General features: G+C 39.0%; 1 protein-coding gene across 3 annotated transcripts in view; it reads right to left on the bottom strand.

Moving 5' to 3' along the window:
* Positions 1 to 2,963: 2,963 nt before the first annotated feature.
* DST (dystonin) overlaps positions 2,964 to 26,153 on the bottom strand; it is a 397,510-nt gene continuing 374,320 nt past the window's right edge. For all 3 annotated transcript variants that reach the window (XM_075268370.1, XM_075268369.1, XM_075268371.1), the window contains exons 91-104: positions 24,435 to 24,578; positions 24,015 to 24,203; positions 23,799 to 23,928; positions 23,282 to 23,445; positions 22,148 to 22,310; positions 19,123 to 19,277; positions 18,944 to 19,018; positions 17,959 to 17,976; positions 15,952 to 16,069; positions 15,195 to 15,263; positions 12,672 to 12,865; positions 10,395 to 10,505; positions 6,864 to 6,987; positions 2,964 to 3,915 (exon numbers count right to left, since the gene is read on the bottom strand). In XM_075268370.1, coding sequence (XP_075124471.1) covers positions 3,659 to 3,915; positions 6,864 to 6,987; positions 10,395 to 10,505; positions 12,672 to 12,865; positions 15,195 to 15,263; positions 15,952 to 16,069; positions 17,959 to 17,976; positions 18,944 to 19,018; positions 19,123 to 19,277; positions 22,148 to 22,310; positions 23,282 to 23,445; positions 23,799 to 23,928; positions 24,015 to 24,203; positions 24,435 to 24,578 — 1,911 coding nt within the window. In that variant the 3' untranslated portion in view covers positions 2,964 to 3,658. The remainder of the gene's footprint in view (positions 3,916 to 6,863; positions 6,988 to 10,394; positions 10,506 to 12,671; positions 12,866 to 15,194; positions 15,264 to 15,951; positions 16,070 to 17,958; positions 17,977 to 18,943; positions 19,019 to 19,122; positions 19,278 to 22,147; positions 22,311 to 23,281; positions 23,446 to 23,798; positions 23,929 to 24,014; positions 24,204 to 24,434; positions 24,579 to 26,153) is intronic.

The raw sequence follows: 26,153 nt of genomic DNA, 5'->3' as shown, positions 1-26,153 counted from the left end.
GGTTTCTCAAAGTCAGCTCCCTCAGTTTCTCCACCATGAGTGGCCATCACACACGAGGCTAGCGGGGAAGTTCAGTGTGTGCCATTGCTTCAGTACAGATGGGGCGAAGGGGAGGAGGAAATGGAGAGTAACCCTTCTGGTGGGGGCAGCGACGTCATGCCAAGTAACACTCTGGCACACATGGCTGACTTCATGTTGGGTAGCTTTTCCAGTGACAAACGCATTGTGAAAATCATGGAGAGCAACCAATACTGGATTTTTGTAACCCTCAACCGCCGGTATAAAAATAATATCTCGTCTTTCATTCCGGTAGAGGGGAGGGCCAATCGCATTATTGATTTCCACAACCAACTGGTGCAGAATATAATGGAAATGTTTCCATCAACCCTTACTGGCGGCAGAGAGGAGAGTTCCTCCAAGAGGCTAACAACTTCCATCCGGTCCACACCCACCAGGGGCACACTCTCCAAGGTCTGGGACACGTTAATGGCACTTGCTCGCCAAACTACCGCCACTCAGGGGCCTAGTGTCACCAGGAGGGACAAGTATAGGCAAAGGTTGCGGGAGTACCTGCCCGACCACAGCCCTGTCCTCTCTGATCCCTCTGCACCCTACACGTATTGGGTGTCGAAGTTGGACTTGTGGCTGGAACTTGCGCTTTATGCCTTGGAGGTGCTGTTCTGCCCTGCCGCCAGCGTTCTATCTGAAGGGGTCTTCAGTGCAGCCGGTTGCATCATCACCGATAAGTGCAGCCGTCTGTCAGCTGACAGTACTGACCGGCTGACACTGATCAAAATGAACAGACACTGGATTGACCCAGGATTTGCATGTCCACCAGTGTCAAGCACCCCAACATGAAGTTCCATGTTTGCGCTCCAGCTCAGCAGTTCCTCCTCCTCCACCATCAGTGTTGAAAAACTGTTCCTACTAGGCTCAACTCTCCTCAAAGGCTTAAAACTCTGCCGGTGCAAGGCTCAACTCACCTCAAGGCCCTAATACTCTGCTCCTACAAGGCTCAACTCACCTCAAGGGCCTAAAACTCTGCCGTTGCAAGGCTCAACTCTCCTTAAGGGCCTAATACTCTGCTCCTACAAGGCTCAACTCATCTCAAGGGCCTAATACTCTGCTGATGCAAGGCTCAACTCACCCCCAGGGCCTAAAACTCTGCTCCTACAAGGCTCAACTCACTTCAAGGGCCTGAAGTTAAGTTTGGGTGAGCTCACCCCTAGGGACTGAAAAGTAAATTTTTGTAAGGCTCAGCTTAAGGGCCTCTAACTTAATTTGGAAGGGCTCATGTCAAGAGCCACTAAAGTAATTTTTGGAGATCTCACCACATCACACACACATACACAATGATAGTTAAGGGTGGGTGCTGTTGGATTTCCCATTGCCTATGCCATCTGTGGTTGTCATGGGCAACGTGAATTAAAGGGGTGCATGCTAATGTTTCTTTATCTTAAAATTTGTCTTTCTGTCCATACTACCGTAGAGGAAAGAAGGTTTGGATTAGTGCCGTAATACTGGGACTTGGGTGTGTTAGATGCATCCAGGCATACTTCCCCTGCTGTCCCAATTGCATTCTAGAGGTGTTGGCATAATTTCCTGAGGTGTCATTGTGGACTTGGTGACTCCAATTAGTCGAATTTTGATTTCCCCTGAAACGAGCATTTTTCCCCCCATAGACTATAATGGGATTTGATATTCGATCGAATAGTCGAATATTGAGGGTCTACTCGAATCAAATATCGAATATTTCATTACTCGCTCATCTCTAGTTAACACAATTCAAATACAAATTGAAACTGCAACATGCAGCAGCCTAACACTGGTTGCAGTTGTCACAGTACTCATCTAATATGTGACTGCAGTATCCTCATAAGTCAAAGTTGCTATTTGCCTTTGCATTGTCAGCTTGCCCTACATGTATTGTTTTTTTTCTGTACCCATATAGTGTGCCTGCTCTCCCACCAAGTACATTGCTGCCATTGCTGTGTCACTGTGACTGCGTGGTGGTGTGGCCCAGAGCCTGGGGGCTTAGCCTTGCAGTAGTGATGCAGCTGGGGCGCTGGGTTGTTTTCCCTGTGGACATAGTGTTGCAGTGCTGTACCTTGTAGAGTAGGGACCCACTTTAAAGAGGTCATCGTGAAGAGGTTAGTGGGCTTATACACCATGATCAATATATATATTAAGAACCTTGTGTTCATTTTTGTAGATTTTGCTATGAAGCATAAGATCAATGTATAATATTGTGATGTGTGGTCCATGTTTTTCTTTTTTTTCCTCTCTAAAATGTTGCATATATTGTGTAAGCTTTCCCCTTGTCTGCCGCACAAACATTCAAATTTTTTTGGGTCCCAGCCCATGGGCCACAGAGCGGCCATCTGCTATTGCTATACTATTTATGTTCATCTCCACACATTGGGACTCATTTACTAGGCAGTGTCAAATGTGCCACATTTATCATAGTGAGTCGTGCCAGATGATAAATTTGGAGCATCTTTAGACTGTCTAGTCTCTATGTACACCTATTGGTTGATTTATTCTGCTCTTCTATTTTCACACAGTTCTAGTGCATATAGTCACATTATAAGCCAGGAAAAATATGGGCAAGGCATAAAATTTATTGTAAGCCCTTGCAGACAGGGCCTTTTATCCCACTGTACCAGTTGATCACTGTTAGTATTGAACATGTTTTGTGTATTTGTGCGTTTTATGTAAACCCTTAAGTGTACAGAACCTTGGAATTAATGGTGCTCTATAAATAAATAATGCAAACTGTCAGGCAAGGTGTATATATTGTCCAGAACTAATAGATTTGTTGTACAGTATGTACACCAGTTTCTCAGTGCAAGCATTTTGAAATCTCCGCCATTGTTCACAAAAAATATCCTAAATTATTTTATCATAGCTAGTGAAATGACTAAATTACTCATTGTGCATTTTTTCATGCAACAACCACACAGTTAGATTTGAACAGGTTTTATTTCATAGATTTTCGCAAGCAAAACTGATTTGATACAAAAGTTGATATAATGTTGCCCTCCACTCAAGCGAAAGAAAACCGCACATATGCACCGAATGCTATTATTTGAACAGTATTATCGTTCTATTAAGACAGAATCTCACAGACATAAATAAAATAAAACTAAATATCATTTCTGCAGACGATTAAATACTTTTCTGTGAGTTCTCTGAACTTAAAACTGCATAAATAACTGCAGTGTGCATAACTAGGTCCAAGTGAATGGAGACTTGGTAGTGTATGGAAGCTTGGCATCTATGTCCATGGTTTTGCTCTATTATAAATAGTTATGAGGTATTCTTAATTGGTAACTAATGAAGCAGTGTTTGGCATATTGAACGTCCCTCCATGTTGCGGTTATAAATACATTCAATAACTGTTTTAGTTTCAGTATCCACACAACGGTGACGTTAGTTCATTTGATGTCCCTTAAGCATTTCCAAACTATAAGACAAACAAATTTTTTTTTCTGATAAAAATATGTGTAAAAAAACAAGACAAACACACATTTAAGGCCTTCTGCAGGGTTAAAATCAAACATTTGCATTATTCCACAATAATTTCTACATAATATTTTACACCTTACAAACTTAAATAGGCAATACACAAAGAAAAATCTCTCCGAAGCTTGGCGCCCTATCTTTTTGTTGATTTTGTTGCTAATTTGCTGATTGGTGTCCGTCGTTGCGGAGTAGGAATTTTGGAAGGTCTCCCTGTTGAAGATCGTGAACTTGTTCTTGGTGAGGGCCGGCTGCTTTCATGAACAGTCTCACACATATCAGAACATACAGACTGGATTTCTGAAATATCAAAATCAGAGGCATCACTGCCCCGTCTACTACTGGATCTGCTTCCGGCCTTGCTTCCAGCTCGGCTTGGGGTTTTTCTGTAATCTGTGCAACAAAGAACAATGATATCAACATAATATAACCACATAAATATACATGAAAAATGTGAATTTATAAAAGAGTTTTCAATGACGTATATCCTTAGGATGGGTCATCAGCATTTGACTGGTGGGAGTTCAACATCCAAGACACTGAAAGATCAGCTGAAGACGCTGCAGCATTTAGGTGAGCACTGCAGCCTCTTCCCTAAATACCAAGCACAGTGCCATGTATATTTACAGACTATGCTTGGTATTGTAGCTCAGCCCCATTCACATTCGAGACTGAGCTATTGCTATATCATGTAACTGATGAAAGCGATGAGTGCAGAGAAGAGGCCCAAAGCACTCATGATGTTTTGAACAACCTGCCTGTCAAATTACTTCTAGGTACACTTGCAGATAGTTTTAGAAGAAGAGACGAGTGAGTACTATTCGAAACGGCCGTTACGAATAGCACGCACCCATAGGAATGAATGGAAGCGGCCGGCACACAGACTTTGCCAGTGGCTGGCCGCTTAACCCCCTGCGTGCCGGCTGCGTCCATTCATTTCTATGGGTGCGAGCTATTCGAAACGGGAGTTTTGAATAGTACTCGCTCATCTCTACCTAGAAGAAGATGTTCTTTTGAAGGCAAAGGGTGGACACCCAAAATAGTGATTTAATTTAGATTCTATTTTGTTCATTTATCTCACCTTTTGTTGCCTGACTAAAATAAAACATCAACACTTCTATTTTTTTAAAAAAATTATTCTTCGTTTGCAGCATATTTCTTCCACATGTGGCTAAAAAAAATTTCACCAAGTTCGTAAGTTCTGGAAACCCCCTTTAATCTAATGAAATATTCTTTGTTTCTGCTTCACATTTTGGCCTCTTTATATCATGTTTAATTATTGTAACTGCTTGTTCCTGAGCGATAAGGGCTGTTAGTTTTGGTCCCTCATATGCTATTTAGTCTCTGTACTGTCAGGTGCACATTCTCAGGTAGGAGCAGAGAAATGGTGTGATTCTGAGCTCTGACATGCCCCCTTTCCTACTCCTGCCTGACACAGCCCCCTCCTGACAGTACAGTATGCCGAAGTAGCATAGCCAACACCAAAAATAGCTGCATTTATCGTTAGTGAACTGTACTGACTAGAGTAAAAATTCCACTAGAATCATAGAGCGTATTAACTGATCATTGAACTAGGGTTCTAGGGTTAGGTTCTGATGAAAGTATGAGATTTCACATTTACAGTAGATTGGATAATTTACAAGCTCCTCATTTCCATATCTGAGCTTTTTTATTATTGTATAAAGATAGCTTATAAAAATGACATTACTGACAAATATGGCTCGACATTTGGGGTTGCTTCTTGTGTTGCAAACTGATTATTCTTTTGAGCTCTATGCAAACAAGCAGCATTACTGAATGGTGCAGCTACTACAGGTATATTCAATTTTATGCTTGACATGGCATATCTGCACTTGTTGACAAAAAAATGATGCACCAATATAGAAATGTGTTTGTGTGACAAAACTCAGCATGCAGTTGTCTCAGACAGATATGTAAATGATTGCTTGTGATGTGATCAGACACTGGGTTTTGCCCTCAGAGGGTGTAGAAGCTCATCTCCCGTTCAATAATAATGCTCTCACAGACTACTTTTGGGCAGTGTCTCCCTTGATGAGAGATCGTTGACTGACAGATATGTCTCTACGATGCACTTGAAGACATTTGGGCGTTCACTACATGAAGGTCCACTCATAGGTAATTTATTACTTGGCATCATGTTATTTCACAGAATATTTGCACTTTAAAAAACTATGTATGTTATATATGCACTTTAGAAACTATGGATGTTTTACATATCCTTATATATATGTAATGTAAGTGTCATTTATTCATCATTAACCATTAGTATTCCATCTTGGGCCTTCATTGTTCTGTTTGGTTGTATCACCCCATTCATTATTTCTGTCTTATATATGTTTTAAAATGTATTTAAATAAAGCTTTAGATATTTTTTGCTAAACATTTTCTGTGGCAGTGCGCTTTTTTAGCATAGTGTTCTATTTACATTGCTTTGCCAATCTTTGCCCTATATTTAGTCGTGTATACTTATTGAAACACGGGTCTTTAAGGAAATCTGGTGTCACGGTGCCAAATATAGTTCCTGCCATTAACAGCCAGCTATCTTTGCTTTTGTTTGCAGTCGTTTCGTGAATGAGAAACCAAGACTACTATGGACTGGAAAAGTGATGAATCCAGGTTCTGTCTGGGATCCGATGATAGCCAGATGCGAGTATGGCGGCTTTGTAGTGAGCACTTCAATTCTGCTTTTGCTGTGGAGTGACACATGGCCCTATTGATGGTATGGTTTTCTAGGGCACCCTTGCATACAAAAGTCACTCATAGCTCAGTGACCCTAACAGCTCAGTGATATGTGTAAGGCATTCTGTGGCCGGATGATGCACGGCAAGGCTTCCAATTGGCATTTTTCAGCAGGATAATGCTTGCCCACCCACTTCATGAATTTCCAAGGAAATTCTCTGCCACACTGCAATGCTTCCTTGGCCTGTCCTGTTGTCAAATTTATCAGCAATCAAGCATTTATAGGACCAGTTGGGATGCCAACTTCGACAACCTATGAGTGCAAGATCTACAGGTCCAGCTGTAACATCACTGGGCAAATGTACTGCAGGATACCATATGGAATCTGTATACCTTGTCCAATCTTATCTTATGTTGGATCCAGGCTAGAGGCAGTCCAACAGGGTACTACAGCCTCCTTTAAATTGAAGAATTTCCCCAGTAGACTTATCCTTCACTGTAATATTGCAATTACTTACATATATCATCATTACATTCATACACATAATGTAGTATTCTATTCCAACAACTCCCTCTTGGTGCGCTATATTTTGTCAATGAATGTATTTTGTATTTGGTAATGATGTTGTTAGATACTTTACCAGCAAACTGTGTTCTGACTTTAGACGCTGCTGTGGTTAATATACTGCTGTCCTCTGTAGAATGGAATCCCTTTCCAGACAGATATCCTGGAAGTCTTAATTTGCTCCCATGGATAGGAGTTCCCTAGATGAGAGAAGCAAAATGTTTAATGTAAAAACATGAAGTCATAGAAGCAGCTGCCAACAAGGGAGGTAACCGGAGTCTTCTCTTTAAGATGCACACGTGTAAAAGAAGAGGACATGACCTTGAAAGTGGACAGACATACTGAAAACAACTCCATAGCCTCTGTGAAAAAGTCCATGTATTATCTGAGAACACTTCATCATCGAATCCTATCTTACTTTTTGGTATTTTCTACAGACTACAATAATTTCCTAGCTTCCTTCATGTTAGCTGTAGGAAGTAGCAGACCATGATGTAAATCTACAGTGCCTTGAACATTGTCACATTTTGTCACATTACAACCACAAACTTAAATGTATTTTATTGAGATTTTAAGTGATAGACCAACACAAATTAGCAGATAACTGTGAAGTGGAAGAATGGAAAGGATACATGGTTTTCAAAATTTTAATCAAAAAGAAATCTGAAAAGTGTGACATGCAAAAGTATTCAGCCCCCTGTATTCAGATACCCCTAAATAAAATCCAGTGAAATCCATTGCCTTCAAAAGACACATAGTTCGTTAATAGAGTCCAGTTGTGTGTAATTTAGTCTCAGTATAAATACACCTGTCCTGTAATGCCTCAGTGGTTTGTTAGAGAACACTAGTGAACAAACAGCATCATGAAGACCAAGGAACTCACCGGACAGGTCAGAGATAAAGTTGTGGAGAAGTTTAAAGCAGGGTTAGGTTATAAAAACATATACCAAGCTTTGGTCATCCCAAGGAGCACCGTTCAATCAAGAATGGAAAAAGTATTCTACAACTGCAAACCTACCAAGACATGGCAGTCCACCTAAATTAACAGATCAAGGAAGGAGAGTACTGGTCAGAGAAGCAGCCAAAAGGCCCACGAGGAGCTGCAGAAATCCACAGCTCAGGTGGGAGAATCTGTCCACAGGATAACTATAAGTTGTGCAATCTACAAATCTGTCCTTTAAGGAAGAATGCCAAGAAGAAAACCATTGTTGAAAAACAAAAAAAAACATAAGAAGTGCCATTTGCAGTTTGTCACAAACTATATAGGGGACACAGGGGACATGTGGAAGAAGGTGCTCTGGTCAGATAAGACCAAAGTTGAACTTTTTGGCCAAAGCACTATGTGTGGCAGAAACGTAACACTGCTCATGATCCTGAACCCACCATCTCCACTGAGAAACATGGTGGTGGCAGCATCATGATATGTGTGTGTGTGTGTGTGGGGGGGGGGGTTCTTCAGCAGGAACAGAGAATATGGTCAGAGTTGATTGGAAGATGGACGGATCTAAATACAGGACAATCCTGGAAAAAAACCAGTTGGAGGCTGCAAAAGACTTGAGACTAGGAAGGAGATTCACCTTCCCGCGAGATAATGACCCTAGACTATGTTAGAATGGCAAAGTCAAAGTCCAGACTTAAATCTCATTGAGCATCTGTGATAAGACATGAAAATTGCTGGTCACAGACACTCTCCATTCATACAATCTGACTGAGTTTGAGCTATTTTGCAAAAAAAAAGCAAAAATCTCAGTCTATAGATGTATAAAGCTGGTAGATATACACCCCAAAAGACTTACAACTGCAATGCAGCAAAAGGTGGCTCTATAAGGTATTCATATAGGGGGGCTGAATACTTTTGCACATCATACTTTTCATGTATCTTTTTCCTTCCACTTCACAATTATCTGCTACTTTGTGTTGGTCTATCACTTAACAGCTCAATAAATACATTTGTTTGTGGTTGTAAGGTGACAAAATGTGACAAAGTTCAAGATATATGAATATTTTTGCAAGACACTGTATAGTGCCACAAGTTATAGATCAATGGGTTAAGAAGATGCAGGAAAACTATCCACATTATATCTAGTGTATTTAAGAAAGTACAACATGTAATACATGCCTTTTTTAAAGAAGCACTCCAGTAAAAATAAATGCTTGTCTATATAATGCAGTATAGGCTATTAATAAACTATAACGTAAAGCCTTGAGCAGATTTGTTTTGTTTTATGTATCATATACACAGTATGTTGTCTTGCTATCTTGGTTCCATGCCTTGTGACATGATTGTGACTCTGAATCCTATGTAAGTGCATCAGCTGATGGGTCAGAGCCACTGAACTTCTGTCACCTAATACTGCAGAATGTGAATGCATTCCTATGTAATGCAGCTTCACCTTGCTCTTCTCTGCTTCCTTTGTGTTACATATAGAGGCGACCAACTGGTTCTTGGGCGGACTCCAAAGAGGATCCCGGCATTCATGGCAATGCAGGGATCTTACTGGTCTTGATTTAAGATACTGTAAAATGTGTATCAGACCCATCAAAGCCTTTGTTAACTGCTTATAGCCGGTTCTGTCAACACAAGACAGCACGCTTTGAGTTGGTGGTCGGAGTGGGGTCATATGACCCAGGTGACAATAATGAAAGGGTTTACAATGGATGGATGCAGTGGAGCTGGGACAATACACATTATACTGCTACAATATGGAGAGTAACTTAGCATTATATTTCCAGAATAATTTCCCGGAGTGCTCCTTTTGTATCTGAATTATACAGAAATTGGAAATCATCAAGAAAAAGTCTAAACTGTGGACAGAAAAGAATATCATGCATTAGTTTATAGAATGACTATACTGTATAACATTTAGGCTGAGGCCCCACGGGACGTAAACGCCACGGTTTGCCCGCGGCGGAAACGCTGCGGGAAAAATTGCGGCGTTTTACAGTGCAAGCAAAGGGGATGGGATTCATGCGAATCCCATGCCCACTTTGCGGAAAAAAACGCAGTGCGGACACGCTGCGATTTTCAAAACTGTTGAGGTTTTGAAAATCGCAGCATGTCAATTATATCTACAGAAACGCCAGCGGCTTTCCCATAGATATAATTGTAACAGAAAGTCTGCAGAGGAAAACTCCGCAAACTTTCTGTTGAAACCGCTGTGGAAAGAACCGAGATACGTTCACGCAGCGGTTCTTCCCGCAGCGCTTTAGTGCCATGGGGCCTTAGCCTTAGACTGTGTTCACACAACAGTGTCCTGCACACCAAGGGTACACCCAAGGGTAGAAATAGCAATGACTTTGTGGATAAATCCACCAAAGTCTCTGGGGCCATAGAATCCTGTTGTGTGAATGAGCCCTTAATACAAGAGCAGTCATATTAAAAAGACAGCAGTAGTGAATCTCAAAAATGATGCAGTAGAGGTGGTAAGAGGTGAATCCCAATTATTATAAGGTAGAATGTTGGAAAGGATTAAATTATTGATACTTGAGTTTTAGTTAAACAGGGTGTTAATGTGCAAGGTAGGTCTTCAGTGGTGACAGTGGTTAGTGAACAGAGCAGTTGTGGTCGGGAGAGATTACACCACTGAGTGCCCTGTACGTACTATACCTCTTCAGATGAAAGTCTTTGTTCGGGGGACTCAGGGCTCTTACAAGGAGTTGTGGTTTTGCTGTTTATCAACCAAGGTTTACCATAATTGCGTGTTATATGGATGGGTGTCTGTGTGAAAGAATGGCATATCAACTTCAGTAATGACCCGGATGGCAGTGGAGCAGCAGAGCTGGAACCGCTGTTATATAACTAACCGCTTCACCATTTTGCACATTTTTACAGCACATATTATACTATTCTGTTACTGATCGCTCTGTATTTCTGTATACTGTTCTGTTACTGATTAGAGTTGAGCGAGTACTGTTCGGATCAGCCGGTCCGAACAGCACGCACGCATTGAAAAGAATGGAAGCACCTGGTGCTTCCGGTTTGACGGCAGCCGGCCGCTTAACCCGCCGCGTGCCGGCTACGTGCATTGATTTCAATGCGTGCGTGCTGTTCGGATCGGCTGATCCGAACAGTACTCGCTCAACTCTATTACTGATCGCTCTGTATTTCTGTATACTGTTCTGTTACTGATCACTCTGTATTTCTGTATACTGTTCTGTTACTGATCACTCTGTATTTCTGTATACTGTTCTGTTACTGATCACTCTCTATTTCTGTATACTGTTCTGTTACTGATCGCTCTGTATTTCTGTATACTATTCTGTTACTGATCACTGTATTTCTGTATACTATTCTGTTACTGATCGCTCTGTATTTCTGTATACTATTCTGTTACTGATCACTCTGTATTACTGTATACTATTCTGTTACTGATCACTCTGTATTTCTGTATACTATTCTGTTACTGATCACTCTGTATTTCTGTATACTATTCTGTTACTGATCGCTCTGTATTTCTGTATTCTATTCTGTTACTGATCACTGTATTTCTGTATACTATTCTGTTACTGATCTCTCTGTATTTCTGTATACTATTCTGTTACTGATCGCTCTGTATTTCTGTATACTATTCTGTTACTGATCTCTCTGTATTTCTGTATATTATTCTGTTACTGATCTCTCTGTATTTCTGTATACTATTCTGTTACTGATCACTCTGTATTTCTGTATACTATTCTGTTACTGATCGCTCTGTATTTCTGTATACTGTTCTGTTACTGATCACTCTGTATTTCTGTATACTATTCTGTTACTGATCAGTCTGTATTTCTGTATACTATTCTGTTACTGATCTCTCTGTATTTCTGTATACTATTCTGTTACTGATCACTCTGTATTTCTGTATACTATTCTGTTACTGATCGCTCTGTATTTCTGTATACTATTCTGTTACTGATCGCTCTGTATTTCTGTATACTATTCTGTTACTGATCGCTCTGTATTTCTGTATACTGTTCTGTTACTGATCACTCTGTATTTCTGTATACTATTCTGTTACTGATCACTCTGTATTTCTGTATACTGTTCTGTTACTGATCACTCTGTATTTCTGTATACTATTCTGTTACTGATTGCTCTGTATTTCTGTATATTATTCTGTTACTGATCGCTCTGTATTACTGTATACTGTTCTGTTACTGATCACTGTATTTCTGCATACTATTCTGTTACTGATCAGTAGCTACACATTTCTTCACATTTCTTGGACACTCACATTTCAGCTATACCGTATATGGTAACATCCTTTGGTCCAGAGACAATTATGAAAAACCCTCCTAGCCATTCCTAGTTCAAATTGGTATAAAGACTCCTAGAGGTGATTGTGCCAAGTAGCCTCAGCATGGACCATGAGTAGGTGCTATGCATGCCTGGAAGTCAGTGAATGATGGGTGTATATCAAAGTAAATTATTGAAACATTTGTAACCACAGCTAAGTATTATTTCTCTTCATTTATTAAACACTTATTATTTTACACTTATTTTATTATATTCTGGTGTCATTATACTCATTCTTTGACCATCTTTGAGTTAACCTGTTTTAAAAAAAAACCTGTTTGCCTACACTCTGTATCTCTATACTTTGAATACTACAATTCCAGAAACGTTTGAAAACTGTTATAATACACTATAGTTACAGCCTCATGCCATTTGCTGTATGCCTTATTATATCTATTCCATATTTATTATAATCTGACATGCAAAACAATTTAGCAGGTACTGTAAATAACAAATACCAGAATAAACCTATAAAAATGCAATACGTGGGAGGCCCAGGAATTTGTATAACTCGTCGTGTATCATTATATAGCGTCTAAGTATCATTTTTTTTTTGCAGGCAATGAAAATGCAGGTGGGCAAGGTGCACTGAGCAAAGGAAACAATTACCTTGGGAGTACTAATACCCGTGGCTTGTGACTGATTGGCTTGAACATTTGGACTTGAGCTGGATCTATTGGGTGATGCACCTCTTGAAGATGGCCTTGACCTTCGACCCTTAGGCCGGAAAGGAGTCATGCTTTGACTAATGCCTTCAGGTAACATAAACTTTTCTCGTAACTCTACATTAGTTCTTCCTTTGGCTGTAAATAAAAGAATATTAGTTCTGTGCTAAATCTACATCTGTATTGCAACCCATAATATGATTAGTCATTACTTCACAAGCATGGGAACATAACTACGATGACTAAAGCAAGCTAAAATATAAACTTTCACTGATGGCAAAATACACGTACACATAACATTAGGAATGAAAGGAGCACATGTGATGTGTCACTGTCATGTATTGCGCTGCCTAAAAATATTTAAAGGTTTATGAACATACAATGATGCCAAGTCATCTGGAGGGTCAAGTGACATTTATATATACTTACACACAGTCTCTGCCCTGAGATAAGCTGGAGAGGAGCATATTAGCAAGGGAAGCATTACATGTGCTCCTTTATTTTAAACCTTACAGATACTAACTTAATGAACCCATTTAAATTCACAATTTTATGCATAATTGGGGATTTTATAATATAAATATGCAACCAAATTCATCATTTGTAAGTAAATATTGTGAACATAAGTGTCATATGTTCAATTCTAATACGCAAGACTCTTAAAGGGAGTCTGTCACCAAAACAGTCCCGATTGAACTATAAGAACAGTCAGATACTTTTAGCGTTTGATTATTTGTTGTACTCTGCTGCGTTAGAATATATTGTTCACACCATCCCTTTCCCACCTCTGATCCTCTAGTTACAGAATCCCCTCCTCCCTTCAACCTTTTGTATTCATTTTTTTCCCCTTCCCCTCCCTGGTTACAGTTTTGGATTGGATTGTTTTATTTCCTATGTAAAACTTTAATAAAACATTTTAATGGTAAGAACAGTTAGATAAACCGAGTTCATGTGAATTAAATGCTTTGTGATGCTTCCTGATTGGCGCCGCCGCTGCTGAGATATGAGGGGGTGTTCACACGGAGTATTTTGGCATGGATTCTGAAGCGGAATCCGCACGGAATAAAAACTCCCTTTGACTTCAATGGGTTATGTTTTCCATGCAGAATCCATTCAAATCAATGGGAGGCTTTATCCCCCCCCCCTTCCTTTGATTTCAATGGGTTCAGCGTGGAAAACAGAACTCATTGAAGTCAATGGGAGACTTTATTCCCATGTGAATACTAAAGCGAATTCTGCATCAGAATCAGTGTACAGAAACTCCATGTGAATGCCCCCTTAGTTTGGTCCTCATATGCTAAGGAGCTTAGCTCTTTAGTGCAACAAGTGCAACAGTGATGTCTCTAAATACAAACAGCTTATTAGCATACCAGGAAGAAAAGATCTTAGAAATGGAGGCTCCAATTGGGAAGCAGAAAAAAAGGCTTTATTCACACAAACTCTGGATATCTAACAGGTGACAGACTCCTCCTAATGCTTTGTAGGGTTGGTGCTGCAATGTGCTACCTCTCCATGCCCAGTGCAGGATCATTCAGAAGAGTGACAGTTTCAATTATATGATAACAAAATGATTGAAAGGGGTTGTTTGCAATCTGAAAAACCACAAACAGCTCCAATCTTGACCATGTGCTGCGTTTGGCTTTGCCTCTTAGCCCTTTTCACTTATATAGATAAATATCAGTACTACTCCTGAAACATAGAAGCTAATTTTTTCTAATTTTATGCAGACCCTTCGGACTGCCCTTAGGTAAAAGATCCTAGAAACACCATCATACACTGTTACAAGTAAAAGCGAAAAAGTAAAAAAAATATATATACTAGTGTGTACCTAAGTGACTATAAAAAATAACAGAAAAAAAGACAAGAGCTCTAACATGGTCCAAGACTGGAGCACCTTGGTATAAAGCATAACGGTGCAGCTAAAGTTTTGTAATTTTTACTTCTCAAACTGAAACATTTCCAATAATTTTTACAGATGGGGGCTTAGACTTCAGAAGGGTTTACTAATTGAAGGTAAAAGGGGCCATCTTAAAATTTTCAAATTCTTGGTGGAGTCTCTCTTTAAAAACAAGCCAAAAACAACAATTGCGGATGATTCTTTCATGCATAGGACCGCAAACTTACATCCTTCCAGGGTATCCTGAGCATAAATTAACAATACAATCTATAACAAAGTTTAAGTTTATGTCCAATCACAGACTAGTCTGAGACACAACCAGGCATGCAATATATGACACTTATGTCTACTAAATGTAAACACGTATGATTGCTCTGAATATCACCCTCACCATGCATGTTAACCACAGCAATGTCCAAACCTTACACGTTTGTGCCAAGACTACAAAATGAAGATTAAAACAACAGCATGCACTACACACAAAATAAAATAAGAAACATAAATATAAGAAAGCAAGTGAAAAGAAAGAGTGAAGATGAAAAGAAATGAAAGAGGGAGAGATTTGCCAACCTATAAGAGGCTGAGTAGTTATTGAAGAGTTTGATTCCGAACGTAACATTTTACTTCCATGATGATGAACTAGGGAGAAATGACAGAATACCAGTCAAGTAAAATAAGGAAGGATATTTAGTAAGAAAGGAGAAGTAATAAAGTACTACAATAAGTGAAAAAGAAACAAAAATTCCAGGTACACACAAAATATCAAAGAGCCAACTCATCATTTATCAGTCCACAGACATTACCACACTGGACCACTGGGTTGCTGATCTGCTTCTGGAATGACTTAAATACTGCTAAAGTCCAGCCTGGACCCTATTCATTTCATAACCATAATGGCTCATTAATAAATTTCAGATTTTTATTGACAGGAACTTGTCACCAATACTGCCAAACTAGTGGACAGAATTCTCATCACAACCAAAAAGTCAGAGTCATATGCAGAGAATACACAGCTTTTATTTCTTAGAGCTGGCAAGGCATTGTATACACCTTGTCTACCTTTATTGGAAGCTTCTTTAAATAGCCCTTCAAAATGCTAAAGGGGATAACAGGGGGCAAAAACCCTTTAAGACTAATGGAAACCTGTTTGCAATACTGTACATGCTTTTCCATGACTCTTAGTAAATCAGCACTGTTTTATATTAGGAATTGTAACAGAGCTTGACATACACAGAATACTAATTCTACTAAGAAGAATGTGCAGCTTACTGGTCAGCATCAGTTTCTGGCTGTGGTAATTGTGATTCCTGGACACCAGTTTACTTACCTCTACATGGATCATTTTTTACTAGGAATTCATCCAGTGCCATCCAGCCACCACCGACTCGAACCATCACCGTGCTTCTCAAAATACGGACAAGGCGAAGTTGCTGAGAGTCACCAAACTTAAGAAAGATGTAACAAGAGCTTGTAAATGAACTAAACTGCAATTAATACAATATATGTAATCATGCAGGGACATGTAGATTTTACTGAATTTGTGCAGATCTGAGAACACCCATGCAACACCAATTACAGCAAACCAATTAAAGCAATAGGCAGGTGACAGCAATGACGGAAGGGAAGTAAGCAATGTAGTAAGTGACAAACATTTTATCCAATATTACTTACCAAGTAACTTTTTACAGTGATTGTTACTAGAGCCCTAGTCACACAGGAGTTCCCATGTATATTCCTTTCTAGCTGTGTCAATGGCAATGGCACAGTAGGCAGCATTGTGCAGTAAGGTTGCATTGTATAAATGAGTAAGGGATATCTATAAACTTCGGAATGCAATTAAATTTGCCATTCCTGGCTAAAAGTATGTTCATATACATAAACCTATGTATATACCACTGCAGCACAAATGTGACTCTAACCTAGCCACATTAACTGGGCAACATGATCCCCGTGATCTAGCACCTTGTTTATTGACACCAGTATACGGTAGAACTGAAACTTATATTTAGAAGCAGCAAAATATACTTTACATTATAATGTACTGTATGTATGTGCGTGGGTTTTTATCAAAATAACATGAACAAGTGTCTGAACAATTCAGATTTCTAAATCTGAAATACTTGTTTCTGTCATGGGTTTTTTTTTTTTTTTTAATTTGCTCAGGATTTCAATTTTTGCTATGCAATATGGGAATATGACACAAAGTTTGCACTGAATGTGCTGCAAAATGATTGTTTTTTGGTTTTCTGACAACTCCTGAAGTGGCTTAAGAGCTTATAAACCTGTGTTGCTGGTACTGGTTAGAAATGTAATAAACTGATATTTTGTATCTTAAAGAAATAAATGAGCTTTGGTCTTTGACAGGACACACACATACAAAAGGGGAGGGGGCATTAATGTGCATGAGACATTTATAAAAGGAAAAACAAGTTTATAAATATTTGGCGCACACACAGTCGGGGATGTGGTTATTGTGGTTACTGGATAACATGGCTGCATGCATCAGCAATAATGATTATAGGGCTTCACTTGCTAGCCACTGTCTCAGGGGACTATGATACTAGACACTAACTGTAACACAGGATTTTTTTTTTCATGTTTGAAGCAAATCTGCAATGGTATAGTGTATTACATAGTGTATTGTGCCAAGGAAGGAAGTAAATAAATATATATATATATATATATATATATATATATATATATGTAGAAGAGTTAATTTGAAGTTCTGCAATTGGTTAAACTGATGCAGTGTGATACCTTATCATAGAACAAAAACCAATGAAAAGCCACTGGAAAATAATTTTCCAATTACTTTTTTATTGTTTCATTCTTTAACTATTGCAATAAGATAGCAGGCTGATGCGGTTTAACCAATTGCTGAAGTTCAGGTTAACTCTGTGTTTGTACATATATATTTACACATATACATAGTATATACTGTATATTCAGTCTGCTCATGATGACATGCTTGAAATGTCATTGGCATGAAGAAGGTAGGAGCTTTACATATAAAGGTATGTTGGAGCTTTAGATATAGATAAAAATGAAGTCGCTGTCTTACTACATAAAGAGAATCTGTAAAACACTAATGTACACCCAGTGCAGATTTACTAGTGGTACTATCTCAGGACTATATATGGACTATTCAGAAGTAAATAATAGTGATACAAAATGTTTGATATCAGTCGTGTCAAAGAATAGTAAAGAACCTTCACCAAAGCTGTGATGAATTTTATAAAGCAGAACACAATGGATGTGTAGGTTATGACCAGGTAACAGTGATCACAAGCTTAAATGACCATGGGTACATTAATAACATTCTACTGGTTTATACCTGATTTCCCAGGAAGAACTAATTGCAAAGAGAAAATTGAGAGAAAATAAAGTTAGTGTTGATGAACCTCTTTTCTTTACTATTGGATATCTTAAATAAATAAGTTCTACAACAGTGCATGGGCACGTCCACTCTTAACTTAGCTCAAATTTAGGGACTTTAACTTCTCATTAAACTAATTCTATAAAATGACATGCTGACAAAACCCTTGAAAGGCTGCAGAAACTTTTGGGGCATTTCACCCACAAAATGCTTTCATATTCTGGGGTTTCCTTAGACCCTAAAATAGGGAAGGTGAGGGACAATAACAAAGACTTATGATCACCTTGGTTCATTTTTCCTGGATGTCCAGTGGTCCCCAGGGTGCATGACATCAGACGGAGCCATAAAGAGGATGCTGAGAAACCTCTGGACACATGGGGATCATCATATCATGACAATGGGGACCGTCAAATTCTGTAAAGATGCTCAGCAGAAATGAGGCAAGGTGAATATAAGTGCTTTCTCTCACCTTCCCTAGGTCTTCACTTATTATGCTCTGGGGTCTAATGAGACCCAGAAAACTGATAATAGCACTTCCGATTCTATCAAGTTTGGTATCTGTACATATAAAATAATTTTTCCAAGGAGCATTCTCATTGCAAGCATTTAATCCATATCCTATGAATATACGCTATAGATGCCTGATGGGTACAGGTCCAACCTCTTGGCCCTGTACTAATGAAAGAAGAGCAGGGGTTAGGTAACCCATGATCACTAATATAGTCTTCATAGAGTTCAATGAAGAGGTGACCACACGACTCTCCACTGAAGTCCAGAAACTAACTAACCAGAAAATGGTGGAAAGATTCACACTACCAGTAGCTAAAGTTATACTCTCTTCACTGTAATATGGAAATGTTTCTTATGGCCAGATTTCTATGGTAGTTCATGTTCTTTGCTTTCCAACAATACATAAGTGAACTGAAATGTAATGTTTACTTACCCTGTATTTGTTATCCCCTATTTGTTCTACTTGGAAACGTTTGGCACACTTGCATTTTGCCACTTGTCGTGTAACCTGGCAAAATAGAATTACAATACATTTCATACACTGTGAATGACATTTTTTGTCTAATAATTAACTACAATATTTAACCAAGATATATAATTTGGATTAGGTACCTCATCTTCAATTTTGTCTGCATCAGTAATAGGTTTGTATGCATCTTTGTTGGGGTGAAGGGCTGCCACAAACTCATAATAGTCAATGTAGCCATCACCATCTCGGTCAAAGATGTCAGCCACAGCACTCATTTCCAGACGACTGGTAGGAAACTCTAGAAACAGATGGGTTATAGGTTTTAGGTTTATTAAAAATAATATAGAAGTAGCCACACTTGAAGATTGCACTAAAATGGACACTTATACCATAGCCAGAGGGCAGGGGATGAGTGTCCAATGGCTTCTTTGTAGCTGGAGCTCCAGAACGCTTGTGTGATGAGCTCTCCATTCACTTCTGTAGAGTAGCTGGAATTGCCAGAGAGTACAATCCCAGCAGCCAGAAAGAAGTGAATGGAGCACCAGTAAGACTAGTGCACTGGCTCTTCATTTAAATATAAGCTTTTGGGGACTCCTGGACACTAGGGTGACTGGCAAATAGGCTCTTAGCGACTGGACTCTGACCTCCTGTTCTGTGAATAGGGAATAAGTGTCCATAATGGCATAACCCCTGTAACTGATTTCCAGTTTGGGTAAGGACTCCAATGTTTCATAACACCAATTCATGCTAATAGAAGACTTAAAATATTACTGTACACCCAATGGGTGATCACACATAGACACAAATAGGATAGTTAGCACAACAACATGATGTTTAAAAGAAGGGCAGCTTAACCCAATGGGTAAGTAAGGGTACGTCCATAAAAAAAGAACTTACAACAAAGGCATTTTTGTGTCTATGTACAGTTTATGATACTGAATGCAGGAAAAAAAATCTTATCTAAAGTGACGACTGCTGTTTCTTTATGGCAAAAAACAACTGTATTCTAGAATACCTACACTAAAGCCGAATTCTGCAATCCAATAAACAGGGAAAATCAAAATATTAAATTAGAGGAGGCAATGACATCAAAGTCCTGCACACTGGAGAATTTAATATGGTTACCATGTCTTTTCCTTTGTCCGTAAATAGATTTTCATAAATGACAGTGATTTATAGTACGAAAAACTAATGAAATGATCAACCTGAATAATGTGAAGTAAGAGGAAAGCAGTGTGCACTGAAGACAAACACTTTACAGTCACATCCATGGAAAATGGTGGAACTCATCAGTTATGAGGATAAGTGACAAACGTCTGCTCGTCCATCATACAGGTCTGATCATGAGTTTTAAGCTAATGTTTTCAATTTTGTGAGAGTGACCTTATCTGCCCATCTTCACCAGTGTAATAGTGAACAAATAAAGGTAATGACCAAGAGCAAGAGGCATGCACTGAATAACAACAACATTTATAATGCATTTTTATTGCAGTGGATTCAAAGCACAGTCCACTGGTTAACGAAAGAGTATTTTGCAATATGGTATGTATAGTGAGTGTCTTATTTGCTCTTAGATGCCACACTGAAGAGATGAGTGTTGATTTAAAATAGTCCAAGATTGAGATCCCCATGATCGGTGTGGGTAATGTGTGCCAGAGAGTAAGGGGCTGCATGGCTGATGCTTCTAGCGCCAAATCATTTAAGGTGAATCCTGGGGATGGACAGCTTATTTGTGATATGAAAAGGAGGCACGGATTATTGGGCTTTTAAAGTTTATTTTATGTAGTTGGGGCTTAAACAGGTTTTCATCTAAGTCATCAAGCAAACTTTAAAGGTTATTCTCCATTTTAAAGGCAGTGGGTGCAGTGAGGAATTATAGGAACATGTCCGGGTGGTTAGGTTAATAAACTTACTGCACTTTGCATTTTGGACTTTCTCAAGGCAATGAATTTTTTCGTCGGCCAGGACTACAGGGTATTAAAGTAGTCCAGATGTTTACCAGCGTGGAGAAATCTTCTGCTGGAAGTATGTGTTTAATTTCTGCAATGTTCCTCAGGTGGAAGTATGAAGATTTGATAATGGAGCTTTATCTGGTTCCGGAGAGACATTCCCCATCAATAACTACACCCACATTATACCCATGGTCTGAGCTTTGAAGGGTTGTATTTTCCATGGTTAGATGTACTGAATATAAAATGAATTTATGATTGGAGATGGGTTACTGTGAACTTTAAGAATTTGTCTTACTGGGTATTAATTGCCTATAGAGTTGATATACCAGTCCATGGTCCGGGATTTATTTGCCTAATTGTAAACTGCAAACAGTATCAGTAATAGAACCAAACCCTGTGGTACTCCATATTTTAAGGGGACTGATGACAATGATGATACTCTTTTTGGTTTCTCACCCAGGAAGTAACTAAACCGCTGAAGAACTGTGCTATCAATTCAACAGAACTCTGAACAAATTTAATACAACACTTTAACAATTAGTCTTAAAGAGTCATTAAAGGGGTTTCCAGCATGAAAAACAAATCAAATGGGCTACTATGCATTATAACAAAAGGTTTACTGTAATGTACCCGGGTCCTCACTGTGATCCATTTATTGGTGTTTCTCTGTACAAACTAAATACGTGGAGATTCTCACTTCAGCCAATCACAGTCCAAAGCCGTGACCCAAGCATTTCCTTTGCATGTCGGAAACCGAGCACGGCACGGTCTTGGGCATTTGTCTAGACCAAATTTGGGGATGCAGGAGAGGTGAGCAAACCTTTTATTATGTTATGTCCTCCTATGTAGCCCATTTGATTTGATTTTTTTTATGCATTGGGAAACCCTTTTAGGATGTTGAGCAGATGGCGAGGTGGATCAGAGCATTCTATGGACCATGTTATAGGTGATAGTTTTTTTGGTATTGCCATATGTAAGTACTTTTGGACTATTTAGGATAGGTAACAATCCAGAATTGTTATCCCATGATAAAGCAGTGTGGATTCCAGTCCCACAGGGCACTATTTGAACATATCTCTTTTGTTTCATATCTGTTACTCTTTACACCTTTTGCAATTTTCTAGCACTGGGTCAGTTACAGCAAGGTCTATAAAGAGAGCACCAATCTAGTACTACCTACAGTAACATAATACTGCACGATCATTGTGACACTTACTTGAAGACAGAATTCCTTCTATGAATTCTTGGCGTGTTATTTTTCCGTCCTGATCTTTATCAATTCTTCTAAAAAAGTCCATCACACGGGATTTTTTGTGGTTCATCCATCGCATATATTTCTTTCTCCAGACATCAAAATCAAAGTTGGCAAATTCCCGTAACTAAAATGAAAGGGGTTCCCATTAATATACATAATGTACGTATGTTTTAATTATAACAGGCATTTTGAGATTTCAAAGTAAGGGCCCTTGTTCAGAAGACACCATAGGACCCCTTTTCATCTAAAACAGTGATTCCCAGGGAAGCCATGACAATCCGGTGGGGATATGGCCACATGCCTCCATTTAACTTCATGGCCATCTTTAGGATGCTGGTGTAGTTGAATAGAATGATGCAGGTGGAAGGCTTTCACTTCCTGCACCTGCTCTATTACTCAGGCATTAGCTAGTCATACTTGCTAAAGACCAGCTACGTCACTTATCAGGGGGCCACTGGGGGACAATATAACTTGACTGGGGCGACATTATTAGTTGTCAGGTGGCCAATGGGTGAAATTATTACTTGTCAGGGGACCACTGGGGGACATTATTAGTTGTCTGGGGACCACCTGAAGACATTATTTGTTGTCAGGTCGCCACTGTGGGATATTATTAGTTGTCAGGGGGCTAGTGGCGACATTATCACTTGCCTGAGGGCCACTGGGGAGCATTATGAGGTGTCTGCGGGCCACTGGGGAGCATTATTAAATTCTGGGGGCCACTGGGAAACATTATTACTTGCTTGGGGCCACTTCAGAACATTATTACTTGTTTAGGGGACATTGAGGACATTATTACTTATCTGAGGGTCATAAGGAACAGTATTACTTGTCTGAGGGCTACTGGAGAACATTACTACTTGCCTAGAGGATACTGGGGACTATTACTACTTACCTGCGGGCCACTAGGAAGCATTGGGCAGTATAAATTTGGGCGAAGGGGGATGGTATTTCCATTTTCAAGATCCTTGGTTGTAATTATGTTTTTTTCAAGTACAGTATAATATCAAATACTGCTATTTTGTTTTTGTATATGTATCAATATTCACGTAAGATACTGTAAGAATAATTAAATATCACTAAAATATACAGTACCTCCTCCAACCTGTCCAAAGCATCATTCAAGTTCCTTCTTCTTTCTAATGCCAAAAGCCACACTTGTTGCCATTTACTGACCAATAAGTTGACTCTTGGGTTTTTAGTTTCTATAGATGATTGTGCACCAGTTGGATACAAGTTGGGAGTTGGTGAACGTTTTCCTGTTAAAATACAGAAAACACAAAAATCAAACTAAACTATGTAATTGCTAAACAGCAAAGAGCTAAATCCAGACAGGAAGGTCAAGGGCTCTTGCACATTGTACATGCATAAACTCTGCAACAGCAATTCATTAAAGGGATATGGGACAATATTACAGATCAATGTGCAATCTACTCTACTGCAGAGAGCACTCCATACTGAAAATCCAGTTACCTTAAGCATAAAAGCATTCACTTACTATATAATGTCATGCAGGATACTGATTACAATCTCTTTTATAGAGTTGCGTGCAGTGGAGCTTTAACTGCATAGCTGACTATATCCATTATTTGTGTGTCCCTTTAATACTTACGCCCTGTTCTTCCTCTGTCTAAGACTGGGATTTGAGATTGACCTGACGTAGACTCTGCAGCTTTCCTCTTGTAAGTCTTTGTAACCTTATCTACATCTGGCTGCTTCCTAGTCATTTCTTCCATAAAAGCCTGAAAATGACACAAGTTAAATAAAATGTAGCACTAAATCCTCAATGTAGAACATATAATAACCGAAATGGAAGAATTTTTCTTACTTGATGTTCAGCAATCAGAGCTTTGACCTCATCTATCTCCTCCGGGATGTCCTCCTTGTCTTTTTCATTGAGTGTTGTCTCTGCCCATTGCAACCATTGGAGTAAAGACTCCAGAAGTTCTTTCTTGGCTATTAAGTCTTCTAAAGCAAAAGCTAGTCTCTGTTGATGCTGTTTTGCCCATGTTAAAACCTAAACACAGTTAAAACACATGAAATTTTTCCAAATGTTCTAGTCACTGTCGACATTAATATATTGCTAAATCTTCATAAATAAATTAGTACTAAAAAAAGAATATATGATTAGAGAAGCTTTTCATTTGTAAACTGTATTTCACATTGTCAATAAATCTGTACATTCCCTCCTTTTTCCTCTATTCCACTACAATAAGGCATCATGTAAAAAATCTATATGCTCACATACCTCCTCAAATCTGGCTTTGATGATGGTTATCCAGTGCTTTATTGTAGTAATAGAATCTGGGTGACAAATTGAAAGTATAGCTTCTCCCATACTCGCCCCCTTATTCAGCTCCGATCTTTTCTCCTCCACTTTTCTCATAAATTCCTTAAAACAAACATAGCTAGAATGAACTTGTTGACAATATTGCATTCAACTTATGTATATAAATGTACATTTTTGACATAAGTAATCTATCAAAGACTGCCAGGATTCCATTAATATACACACAGTCACAGGATGGATTATCTATTTTTCTTACTTGCATAGCATCTCCTTATGTGGCTGGATAAATTTTATATCAGTTATTTATTTATGTATTGAGTGATGTATATTTATTCATTATTTCCTATTTATTACACTATACAGTCATGGCTGTAAGTGTTTGTGTGCGTAAAGGAAATAAACATGTGTATAATAAAATGTGTAATTGCAATAATTTTCTGTGATTTGCTTCATTTTCCGGAAAAATTTCAGGGGTGCCAACACTTACAGCTATGACTGTATGTATTATTTCTTATATAGTTGTGAATCATACTAGCAGTGTTGCCACTATTAACAAGTATTCTGAGTTTATATCTACAGCATATTAGCTTATATACTGTATATATTGGTAACTCTTTGGTGGCTTTGTTGTATTTTTGGCACACTTGTCTATAATCTGTCCCTTGATAAACCAAGAATTGCTGGGGAATCGTGTTGGGACATTATTATTAAGGTGATTTGTTTCAGTGTGACATCCTTAGTTCCAGTACACAATGTTTTTTGTATTGTCAATTTCATGTCCTGCGGGCAGTTCAGATGGTATTGGTATCATACCACCTGAAGTTACGTTTTGGTTCCCTCAGGGACATTTTGGCTTTTCCTCCATTACTTTATATGGAGCATGTTTTGTGTGGTCTTGCGTATAGTTTCTGCTGTTATTGTTCTCATATGAAAAGTTATATAAAATAGGTCCTTAGCAGTGATATATTGTGGCATACTGCTGTGCAAAATGAAAGCAAATTGAAAATTGTAGATGAGGTAAGTGAAGGGGGAAATAGTGGTCTGGAGATGCAGGAAAATTAAGCAGCTAGCTGTCTGAAAGAATGTAGCAAGGTAGAAGGAAAAATGTCAGGGAGCATAGCTCTTAACCAGCAAGCCCCAACAGTTTGCCAAGTTGGCAGTAGAGGATGTTACTACAGGGGTAAAACTGATGCAGTGAGACACTTCCTTTTGATAGCCAAGGGAATGTCTTTTCCAGCAGTGCAAGACAGAATTACAGAATTGCAGGCCAGGCAGGTGCTGATAGTTAGGGATTACATTGTTAGAGGAACAGCCAGGGCAATCTGTCACAAACTGTATGATGATCAAGGTGTTGTCTTCCTTGTGCTCGAATTCAACAAATCGTGGATCAGGTTGATAGATTATAGGGAGGGTCTTAGTGTACAAGTTAGCGAGAAGTGAAAGGTAATTAAAAGATTTCAAGGATTTAGGCTATAAGCTGAAGGCAAGGACCTCAAAAGTAGTATTTTCTGAAATATGCTTGTACACGGGTCACACTAGAGAGACAGATGGGGATTAGGAAGATAAACTAGAGTCTCAAGAAATGGTGTAGGAAGGAGGGGATCTTGGAGAACTGGGCTGTTTCCACTCTGGACTACAGGATCTCTATGGGGAGAAGCTTACTAGAAGATTAGAGGA

The sequence above is a fragment of the Leptodactylus fuscus genome, chromosome 3, assembly GCF_031893055.1.
Source record: "Leptodactylus fuscus isolate aLepFus1 chromosome 3, aLepFus1.hap2, whole genome shotgun sequence".
NCBI classification, from domain to species: domain Eukaryota; kingdom Metazoa; phylum Chordata; class Amphibia; order Anura; family Leptodactylidae; genus Leptodactylus; species Leptodactylus fuscus.
The sequence above is the reverse complement of the archived record's forward strand: the minus strand, read 5'-3'. Positions and strand labels throughout refer to the sequence as shown.